The 11,015-nt window shown below is 39.6% G+C and overlaps 1 protein-coding gene across 1 annotated transcript; it reads left to right on the top strand.

The window, feature by feature from the left end:
* The first annotated feature begins 3,808 nt into the window (after positions 1 to 3,808).
* On the top strand, positions 3,809 to 10,587 carry LOC111486361 (ABC transporter I family member 6, chloroplastic). The gene is made up of 6 exons (XM_023133451.1): positions 3,809 to 4,198; positions 4,317 to 4,367; positions 4,799 to 5,020; positions 9,159 to 9,281; positions 9,619 to 9,795; positions 10,203 to 10,587. Exons 1-6 carry the CDS (start codon positions 3,881 to 3,883, stop codon positions 10,287 to 10,289), a joined length of 978 nt encoding a protein of 325 aa, XP_022989219.1. The 5' UTR covers positions 3,809 to 3,880; the 3' UTR covers positions 10,290 to 10,587.
* The last annotated feature ends 428 nt before the right edge of the window (positions 10,588 to 11,015 follow it).

The raw sequence follows: 11,015 nt of genomic DNA, 5'->3' as shown, positions 1-11,015 counted from the left end.
TACGACAAGGTCTAGCTCTCCTGTTCAATCCCCTATTTTGAAGGGGACTCTTTTGGAAACTCCCACAATAGGCAAGGCCTCAAAGTTGACAACTTTCATTTTCCCAGGGTCCTTTCCTATGGTGAGTCCCAATCTTCGGGCTTCTTGATCGGCGATGAAGTTGTGGGTCGCTCCTGAATCTATCAGAGTGCTCTTGCTCGGTCGAGAATTTATTGTCGCATCTACAAACATGAGCCCTTTATTTATTATCTCCTTCGGTTCGACCTTCCGTTGGAGGGCTGACAAGAATTTGAGCGCGCCCATTCGGGGGTTGTCTTGATCTTCCTTCTTGTCTAGCATAGTCTCGACCCTGGCGTCATTGCTCTCTTTAATGGACACTTGGAGCGTAGTGAGAGAGGCCCGATGAGGACAGTAGGATACTTTGTGGGGACCTTTACACAGTATGCATTGTAGAGGTGTCGTCAGGTGGTTCTTTTGATGGTAAGGTCCTCGGGATGTCCCCGCTTGGTTGTTATGAGGAGGTCTATCCGTCCATCCGCTTGGTCTGTCGTTACCTACGTTCGGTCTGTTGGGGCTTCCATTTCGATGACCTGGTGGCTTGTATGTTTTGCCCCCAGTGTTTGGGGCTGGTGTCGTTCTCCTTTGGGATCCCGCTTCGTTCGCATAGTCTAAGAGTCTCTCGGCTCAGGCCATTGCGGCAGCATGGGTTTGGACCTTGTTCTCATGTAGCTTTGTTTTGGCCCACGGCTGTAACCCATTTATAAAGAAGAACACCTTGTCCTTCTTTGATGTGCCCCTGATATCTAGCATCAGGGTTGAGAACTGTCTGACATAGTCTCGTATGCCTCCAGTATGTTTCAGGGCTACTAGTTTCTCCATTGCCATATGTTCTGCGTTTTCAGGGAGGAATTGGTCCCTCAACTCTTTCTTGAGGTCTTCCCACGTGTCGATGGTGCACAATCCATCCTCGATGTCTTGCACCTTCGTACGCCACCAAAGTTTGGCGTCGTCTATGAGATACATCGAGGCTACGGTCACCTTCTTATCGTCGGTACAAGCCGTTGTGGCTTTGAAGTACTGTTCGACATCAAAGATGAAGTTTTCCAACTCCTTGGCGTCCCGATTCCTTTTGAAGGCTCTAGGGTTTGGGAATCTCAGTTTGTTGGATCCTGCATTAGTTTGCCCAGTTGTGATGTTCTCCACGACTTTCATGGTCACTTCAATTCGAGTGCTCATGGTGGCCATCCTTTCTTGGATGTCGTCGATTGTTGTTCTGAATTCATCAGCTAATCCATTGAACAAGCTCATCACTGTATTTTGTAGCACGTCCAACTCTTCGCCACGTCCCTCTTTGTGCGCGATAGAGCTATCCGAACTACCAGACGGTTTTGGGCTGCTCGTAGGAGCAACTCTTTCTTCGAGCGAGGTCACTCGAAACATCAATTCTGCGATTGGCAACCCATCCAGGCGGTTTCCCATTGGGTCGATTTCTACAACTTTCTCACTCAATTCGGTCACCCGTGCTTCCAGGAAGCGGAGGGTGTCAGGGACTTCTTTAAAGAACAGCATTTCCTCCTCTATTAGCGTAAGCCGGTCGGCTTGTGCTTTGGGTGTTGACTTTGTCTCCGATGTTTTCGGTCTTTGCTATATCACGGAGCTAACAAAGCTCTGATACCACTTGACACAATTGCACTTTTGAAGGTAGCGGACTAGCGATTGTGCGACACTCACTTTCCAACAACAAAGTGAGCTAAGCCAATTTGTTCTTGCGGCGCCTATGGCCAAGCGACGTATGATCGAGCCTCTAGCCTCGATTTTAAAAAACGAGGGCAGAGAGAGATTTTAGAAAGAGACGTTATATAAGCAAGCAAGAGAGAGATAACAACGGCATACAATATATAACCTTGGGTAGGGAGAAGTTGACAACTAGTCATATCCCCTTATAGTACATTCTGAGTCATTTCATGTCTGGCAAGCCTAGACATGATATTTTTGAGGCGTCATATGCCCTAGAACTACAAAAGTAAAAACACTAGAATGAAAAGACATGCAAGGGTTTGGCTTGTCATGGTCATGCGGCCATGGGCAACAGCCCTGGACGAGCATGACCTTGACACTAACACCAAAAAGTGTAGGAAGTGATATGATACCTAATGATAGTGTAACGGCCCAAGCACACCGCTAGCCGATGGCTTTCCCTTTCGGGCTTCCCCTTAAGGCTTTAAAACGCGTCTTCTAGGGAAAGGTTTCCACACTCTTAAAGGGTGTTTCGTTCTCCTCCCCAACCAACGTGAAATATCACAATCCACCCCCTTCAGGGCCCTACGTCCTTGCTGGCACTCGTTCTTTTTTCCAATCGATGTGGGACTCCCATCAAATCCACCCCTGATGCAACAATTATGATATAGTGTTTTATTTTAAGATTAGCGTTACCACATTCTCATTCCTCCAAATCAAGAACATTTTACGCGAAAAATAAAGCTCTAGTTTGGTCAACCATTTATGAGCTGCATCCTTTCTAACATGGATGACTTGAAACCTTCGTTAAATGGCTCATATCAAAATGGATTCGAGTGATTTAGGCATCGAAAGAGCATTTTAAGGTGTGTTTCGGCTTAGGCATCAAAAGGGTTTAGAAGAGAGAGTGTCGATGAGTTAAAACTAAATGTGTACTTTAAGGGGAAGAGAGAGAGTGTGCTGAGTGAACTAGAATTAAACGAGCATCTTAAAGGAACAAGGTAACTTTGAGCGGGTTAGATGACCAATACTGCACCTTAAGAAGCATCCAACCAAGTTAGCTATCGAATTTGCATTACGAGGGCCATTTGGCGTGAGTTAAGCGTCTCATAGTACACGTTAAGGAAAGTAGATGAGGATTGATACTACCCAAAAATCTTATTAAAATTACACGAACTCTTTGCTAAAAGGTATTTGAGAACGTTGAAATTTGTTGATTTGATGTTGTCTGAGTCATGGGTGCGTAAGTTTGACCATAAAATGGAATGTAGAACTTGGATTGTTTTGATGTAATTCATCGCAAAATCATTGTTGTTCGAGGCAAATATTGTCCTTGAGATTTGGCGTCAGTCAGGTTTGTTGCACTTAGGAGAAAATAAGAGTGTTATGAGTTGGGTTGGGTGAAGCTCGAACATTCTTATTGTGATTATCTAGAAAAGAGAACCACTGAATTGTCGTCATGGAACGTTTCTAGAAAAGAGAAGACAAAGGTTACAATTTTTGGTGAAGGAGAATAAATAGTAGCTTGGGTCAGGTCGGATTCAAATCCAACCTAGCAACTCAACTAAATTCTAACCCATATACACCATCAACTAAGAAGTCAACCCACCTGAAATCGAAAAAGGTTCTAAGCCCAACACCCACTCACAAAAGCCTTCAACCCACGCAAACGACATGCCCGAGCCCATATTGCATGGCCGAACTCGTTTGTGAGTCCCAAGCGTGTGGCACGTGTGAGACTATGCAACTTCGATGACTAGGACTAGCTACAGGTTTACTTGTTAGCTAATTCACATTCAATTTAGTCAATTCAATCCTTCTAATTCTAGAACACATCTCTTTTAGTTCGTTCAAAAGGTCTTTTCAACGGTTCATATAGGTTAAGTTGGATGATTTGTTAGATATATGAATGACATGTACGGTGTTGTAAAATTACACGGGGTGACAGTTTATTTATTTATTTATTTATTTATTTTATAATCTATCCATTAAAATATAATTTATTTATTTATTTATTTTATAATCTATCCATTAAAACATAATTTATTTAAAGCAAACGTCATCCATTAGAAGAAGGGACCTCTTAAACTCTCTTCCATGACCTGACGCAATTGTTGGTGGTGTACTTCTCCAGCTTTCTACAATGGCGATATCAATGGCGATATCAATGGCTTACTGCACTTCTTCCTCCACCGCAGCCACTTCTCCTCTGGTTCGATATTCACCTTGTAATTCTACTTTATCCACAAGGCTCACGTTCTTCCCCCTCCCCTTCCGTTCCAATCGCCGCCGCTTAATTCGAATAGCAACCGCTTCTCTCCCTGCCGTCAATTCTCCGTCCACGAGTTCCTCTGGCAGTCAGAAGAATCTTTTGTTGGAAGTCAAGGATTTGACTGCTGTAATTGCAGAATCTAGGAAGGAGATTCTCAAGGGTGTTAACCTTGTTGTCAACGAAGGAGAGGTTTGTTCTAATTAATCTCTAGTATCGATTTGTGAAGTGGCTTCTTACGAGGTTTTGAGATTTTTATTGAAGTTTTGTTCATTGTATGATTCGGAATAATTCTTCCTGCCTCTAGTAGGTTCATGCCATCATGGGAAAGAACGGTTCTGGAAAGAGCACATTTGCAAAGGTCAGTGTTGTTTGTGTTAATTTCCTTTATCCTTGTAAAAAAAGTCTATCGTGTTCCTTGCAAGTAATAAGCTTAGAGGTTTAATCCTGTCCTGTTGCTTAGATTTGTACTTGGAATGGAAACGTTTGCAGCTTATTTTAGTTATTTAGTATAGTGCATGAAGCTCCTCAAATTTCGCTGGTTACCTATTTGAATCTAAACCTATTCCAGATTGAAGTTTTGGAAGGGGGAAAAAAAAAAGGAAAAGAAAGAGGAGGGAATTTAGGCATATACATGGTACAGAAGACAAGAACAAGTGCCACCATAATAATTATTATTTTTTGACTATTGTCGTAGTTCTCAACATGCCTAGCCTCTGTTATTGTCATCTGCTTGGAGATTCGATTCTTTCGATTTATCCACTAATGTTACGTGAAGCTTTGTGGATTAAGGTACTCGTTGGGCACCCAGATTATGAGATTACAGGTGGTAGTATTCAGTTTAAAGGAAGTGATTTGCTTGAAATGGAGCCAGAAGAAAGGTCGCTTGCAGGGTTGTTTATGAGTTTCCAGTCCCCGGTTGAGATTCCAGGTGTCAGCAATATTGACTTTTTAAATATGGCTTACAATGCACGAAGGAGGAAACTTGGTCTAGCAGAGCTGGGGCCAATTGAGGTATGCTTTTTCACTTGAAATACCATGTTCATGCTTTATCCACTCTTGGTCAAATGTATGGGTACTTACGGAATCAGAATTCACATATAAGTCTTTTGCATCTACTGAAATGTCGATATTTTTTCCTTCTTGTTATACAAAAAGAAAAATTGTTTTGATTAAGATTAATAGAAGTTTCCAAGACTTTAATAAAGAACCATGTGTACTTATTATGCAGATAAGCATCGTGCACATCAATTAGATTTTGTTTGTGTAGTCTTCTTATGTTAGGCATTGGTTTCCGAGACATTTTGTAATTTCCCCCATGTCTTATCATTTTGGATTGAAGTATTTTTTTATGCTTAACTCGGTATTTGACTCTTTTGGTTGGGCTTTTTTATTTTGCATACCCTTCTGTATTCTTTCCTTCTTCTTAATGAAAGCTTGATTTTTCATTAAAAAAAACAACAAAAGAAGCAAATTTTGAACTTCAACAAGGACATGGGGAATAAATCACCTGTATTATATTGCATAGTTTTTTTTGTTGCCAACTTGAGCATAACTCAATTGGTTAAGACTAATATTGAAAACCCAAAGGCTAAAGGTTCGAATCTCCATCTTATATGTTGTTGAACTCATAAAAATATTGTTTTTTTTACTATCCGCATGGATAACATGTTTCATCTTTAGATTTAATCCGAACATAGTGTCTCTTCAATAATCAAAGCTAGCTTAAGGTTGACTGAAGTATTATTAAATCCCTCTAAGCTGAAGACATATTGGCTGGGTTATTTTCAACGCTGAAGGTAGTGCAGGAGGTATAATAGTTATGTGGAATGAGAATGGTGCAATGGTTGATGATTCACTGCTAGGGGTTTACTCCATTTCAATTAGTTTTACCTTCAATAATATAGTAAGAGGCTGGTTTAGAGGGGGGTGCGATCCTTTTACTTACAAGTTTGAGATAACATATGTAGTAGGGTGGTGCCTAATTGTTGGTGTAATGGGGGTAATTTGAACGTTGTCAGAAGAATCTCTAAGAAATTCGTGGTGTAATAAAGTTACTAGAAGTATGAATCGTTTACTAATCTACCTTCAAGGCTCTTTTGTGAAGTAAAATACTATATTGTGAAGGAATACGCACAAGTTGGTATCAGAGCTACGTTTTCCAAATACGCGTGCAGGAGGAGGATTGGGTAGCCCAAGATGGCTTTCATAATCCACAATAGCCATTATGAGTTCCTAGCCATGCCTTTCTGAATCCACAATGGCTATTATGAGTTTCTAGTCATGCCTTTCGACCTCACAAATGCCTCGACCATGTTCTAGTCCTTAATGAACCACATTTTTTAGGACGTTCATTTGAAGATTTGTGTTGGCATTCTTTGATGACATCTTGGTTTACCTCTCAGACATTGTCTTCCATGTCACTTATCTATCCATCATCTTCTAGCAGCATAAGGACAACCACTAGTCTGCCAACCTCAAGAAGTTTTTTGACCTCCACAAAAAAGGTGCGTTTATCTGGGATGCAAAAGCGACTAAGGCCTTTGAATGATTGAAGCATTCAATGGTCACCCTATCTCTACTTGATTTTAATTTACCATTTGTGATTGAAATAGATGTGTTTGATAAGGGCCTAGGAGCGGTCCTATCCCACAACCAATGACCAATTGCCAATAAGGTCAAAAAATCTCAAACACTGCTCAAACTAAATTGATATATGAAAGAGAATTAACGGTTATCGTTCGTTCTGTGCGACAATGACAATTGTACTTGTAGGGTCAAAAGTTCATAGAAAGGATTGACCAACTATCTTTGAAGGACTTGCTCGAACAGAACACCATCTAATTGGAATACCAACATTGAGTATCCAAGCTTTTGGATTATTACTTTGAAATTCAATGCAAGCCAAGCCTCGAGAACAAAGTTGCCGATGCCTTGTCATGTATCGCCTTTGATACTCAACCACGAGTGATTATGATGGCCAACATTCAAGATGTCAAAAAGTGAAGGAAGAAGTAGCAGTGCATGACCCCAAGCTGATAAAAATTGTACAATGCCTCATGGAGGATCCAAACTGTGTACTAAGTACTCTCTTCAACACGATACACTCCTATATAAGATTCAATTAATCCTTTCCAAGTATTTTGAATTATTGGGAGATCCTTACGCTCATCACGATTTAGTGCTAGGGGGCATTCTGGGTTCCTTCGAACATACAAGGGTCTCACTGGGGAACTCTATTAGGTGGGGATGAAGCGCAACATGAAGGAATATGTGCACACAGTGTAGCGTGCCAACGAAAAAAATACTTGTCAACGCTAGGTGCTGAGTTGTTGTAGCCACTACCCGACCATATCGCATTTGGGAGGACATCAATATGAGCTTTATAGAAGGATTGCTGAAGGCTAGTGGGCATGATGCCATATGTGTGGTGGTTGATCCTTTGAGCAAGTACACATGTTTCATTTTCACTTGTAAAATGCGAAAACTATGGTTGCTAACAGTTGTGAAAGATATTGTTTGCCTCCATGGTTTCCCATGCTCCATTGTTTTGGATCGAGACCAAATTTTTTCTCAGTCATTTTTGGATCGATATTTTCGTTCCCTAGACACTCCCTGCCATTGGAGTACAACATATCATCTGCAATCGGATAAACAAACAAAAATCGTGAATAAGTGACTGTGACGTATTCATGTTGCTTTTGCAATGAGAAACCCAAGTAGTTGTGAGCAAAATTTAGGTACAACACCACCTATCATAACTCCATCACTACCCTCTTCCAGGCCGTGTACGGGAGATCACCCCCTCCCTTGATGTTTTATGGATCTCAGAGGACCAACTACGTCACTTTGAACAAACAGTTAACCGGACAAGATGATGCTGCCTTGAGTCGGTTGACAACACATCTAAATTTGGCACAGGAACAAATGAAAAAATTTGTTGATTGAAGGAAGGTTGAAATGGATTTTGAGGAAGTGGATTGGGTTTGCTTAAAGTTCCGGCCTTATCGATAACAATAGGTGGTTAGACGACAGAATGTGAAGTTGTCACCAAATATTTTGGGCCATATTGAACTGTTAGCCGAATTGTTACTGTGCCCTGCAAGCTCAAGTTATCCCTGGCTACAATCAATCATGTGTTTCACATATTGCATCTAAAAAAGGTAGTGAGGGAGGCACAATCGGTGTAGCCTAAAGCACCCATGCTAACTGATCACTTCAAATAGGTGGCTAAGCCGAAGGGCATGTTGGGATATTGAAAGAGTGAGGAATCAAGCGACATCAAAATGTTGGTGAGTGGAAGGATCTATCGTACCAATACATTAAACAACATGGGCATTGTTTGTAGACTTGCATCTGAGGTTACCCAAACTACACCTTGAGAGAATGGTGCTAGAGACCTTGGGGGTGATGTGAGGCCCCTGATTGTCATAACTTTTGTTAGGAGGGGTAATAAGGGAAATTCCTCTAATTTATTTGATTTGCCGTTATTAGCTGTTGGTGTACGGGTCTTTTGTGTTTAGCCTTTTATGTTGGTCGGCTGTCTTTGGGGTTTATGTTATGTTTTATCTTGTATGAACTAGCTCAAAGATGAGAACGGCCCTCTCAAAAGGCTGGAATTCTTCTGTAATCTGCCTTTAAGGCTCTCTTTTGTGAAGTAAAATAATGTATTATGAGGAGATATCTCACAAATAGTGCACCTATTTTTATGAGTTTCTTTTGTTTAATGGCAGCTATTTTATTTCGTACGATGATGATGTATCTGTGTTTATTTGCTTTTTTCTTTTTAATTTTTTTTATTGCACCTTTACTTCAACTTGGTTTGGAAAATTCCTAATCCTTGGACCTGAGTTTGTTGTAATCTTTGTCTGTATCAATGTATTTGTTTCTCTGACTAGAAGAATAAAAAAACCAGCAATGCAGCGTAAGTGATGTGGTAAGACTAAGAGCCCTGTTCAATCATATTCAAAAATTTTATCCAGATTTGTTAAAATCAAGTATAAGGAAATTTTCATCTTGCTTCATTCTTTATTGGATTATCTTGTTTCACATTTATTACTGTTCTTCTTGTAATTATTTAGTTAATGAAATTTAGAGACTATTAAAAATTTAAACTTTTGCTAGTTGAATCACTTTTTCATTATCTCGCCAGTTTTATGCATACATCTTCCCCAAACTTGACCTTGTGAACATGAAGACGGATTTTCTCAATCGAAATGTCAATGAAGGGTTTAGTGGTGGAGAAAGAAAGCGTAATGAGATTTTACAACTTGCGGTAAGGTTGCTACTTTTTCGTGCTTTCCTATGCTAGTTCTTTTGGGCATTGCTGTTCTTTATTTTGACAGGAACTAGTGTTGTCTCTGCATACCAATGACATTATCTATTCAGTCGAGAAGATGATACATTTCAAGTGGTCCAGTTATTTGCATTATAAAATGGTTGAAAATTTGAGAACCTAGTAGAATAAGGAGTAAATCTTAAGGGTGAAAGGGCCAATGGCATATGTTAGTTGGTTCAGAAAGGGAGAAAGAAAGAACTTATGCTATAGGCTTGGTAAGGCTAATCACAATACAAGATTAATATCGTTTCTCAAAATGTTAATGTCTTTTCAGGTCCTGGGTGCAGAGATGGCAATACTGGATGAAATAGATTCTGGATTGGACGTCGATGCACTTCGTGACGTAGCAAAAGCGGTGAATGGGCTTTTGACACCAAAGAATTCAGTGTTAATGATTACTCATTATCTACGACTTCTGGAATTTATCGAACCATCTTGCATACATATAATGGTAAGTATCTTGGACATAAGAAAAACATTCAATCAATATGGCTGTTTTAGAAGATGGAGAAATATATGCGGTTTTTCCTCTGTTTCTGGTTCTGTTTTGCTAGTTTAGTTTTTTTTCTCCTGTTTTTGTGGGGTTAAATCACAATTGATTTATGAATAGATGAAAGGGAATAAAACAATCAATTTTGAAGTAGAAAACAAAAGAGATATCCGATTCCATACACACTGTTGATCGGATAACAAAGTGATCGTGGTTTTGATGACTGTCGAAAGCTTCGGTCTAACCTTTGCTATAATTTTCTCAAAAACTCATATACTCGTAGTTTGTTCTCGTTTCCTGTTTTTATACCATTTTCCTTGTGGTTTCTGTGTGTAATTTGGTAGTTTTCCTACATTTGGATCTTTCAGGAGGATGGAAAAATTGTGAAAACTGGAGACATCTCTATAGCGAAACTCCTTGAAGAGGAAGGGTACAAAGCAATTTCCACTGCATAATTGCATGTACATTGGTAGCTCTCTCTTCTTGCTGTTCTCTTTTACTTGATGAAAATATTTTCTTTTTGATAATTCTACAATCTAATTCAAGTGTTTTGTCCATCTCGATTTTGGTAATCTTAAATATCGAAAATCGCACGGTATGTACTTGGAGGTCTGCATGGTTATCAATTCAAACTAGTGATGCATCAGTACTGTTAATTCTTACTTGATGCCTTTGTAGTATGATGTTTATTTGAGGGAGTTGGAAGAAATGGCAATAAAGCATTATGAAAGGTTTCAAAAGATGCATTGGATAGTTGGTATGTTTTTCTCCTCACTATTCTCTGTATTAGTTTGATTAGTTTGACTGAACTTCGAATGTTCGAGTAATTACCCTCTAAATTAAGAGGGAAATTGGCATTATGGAGGAGGATCATTGAGGCAAAATTCGAACCCTTCTTTCGAACAACAAACCTAGAGATATCCATTTTACTTGCGGTTGAACAAGAAACCTAGGGATATCCATTTTACCTGCGGGCCGGGAGGGAGTGGGGAATATTATTTCCCGATAGATAAATGGGATCGAGGAATCGAGGACGTGATTATATTCTCCCTCCCCGTTCTCGTTTAATATAAATATATTTTAACACATATGTTTTTTTTTATTTTGCTATATTAAAAAATAAATTAGTTAATTTTGATATTATAGGGTATGTCATAGTTTTTTTTTTTTTTTTTTTTTTT

The sequence above is a fragment of the Cucurbita maxima genome, unplaced genomic scaffold (assembly GCF_002738345.1).
Source record: "Cucurbita maxima cultivar Rimu unplaced genomic scaffold, Cmax_1.0 Cma_Scf00011, whole genome shotgun sequence".
NCBI lineage: Eukaryota > Viridiplantae > Streptophyta > Magnoliopsida > Cucurbitales > Cucurbitaceae > Cucurbita > Cucurbita maxima.
Note: the sequence above shows the minus strand (reverse complement) of the source record. Positions and strands in the feature narration are given on the sequence as shown.

Coding starts and splice junctions, on each gene's coding strand:
- LOC111486361 (XM_023133451.1), top strand. CDS start 3,881: ATGGCGATATCAATGGCGATATCAATGGCTTACTGCACTTCTTCCTCC. Junction 5,021..9,158: donor CAGAGCTGGGGCCAATTGAG/GTATGCTTTTTC, acceptor TTATCTCGCCAG/TTTTATGCATACATCTTCCC. Junction 9,282..9,618: donor ATGAGATTTTACAACTTGCG/GTAAGGTTGCTA, acceptor ATGTCTTTTCAG/GTCCTGGGTGCAGAGATGGC.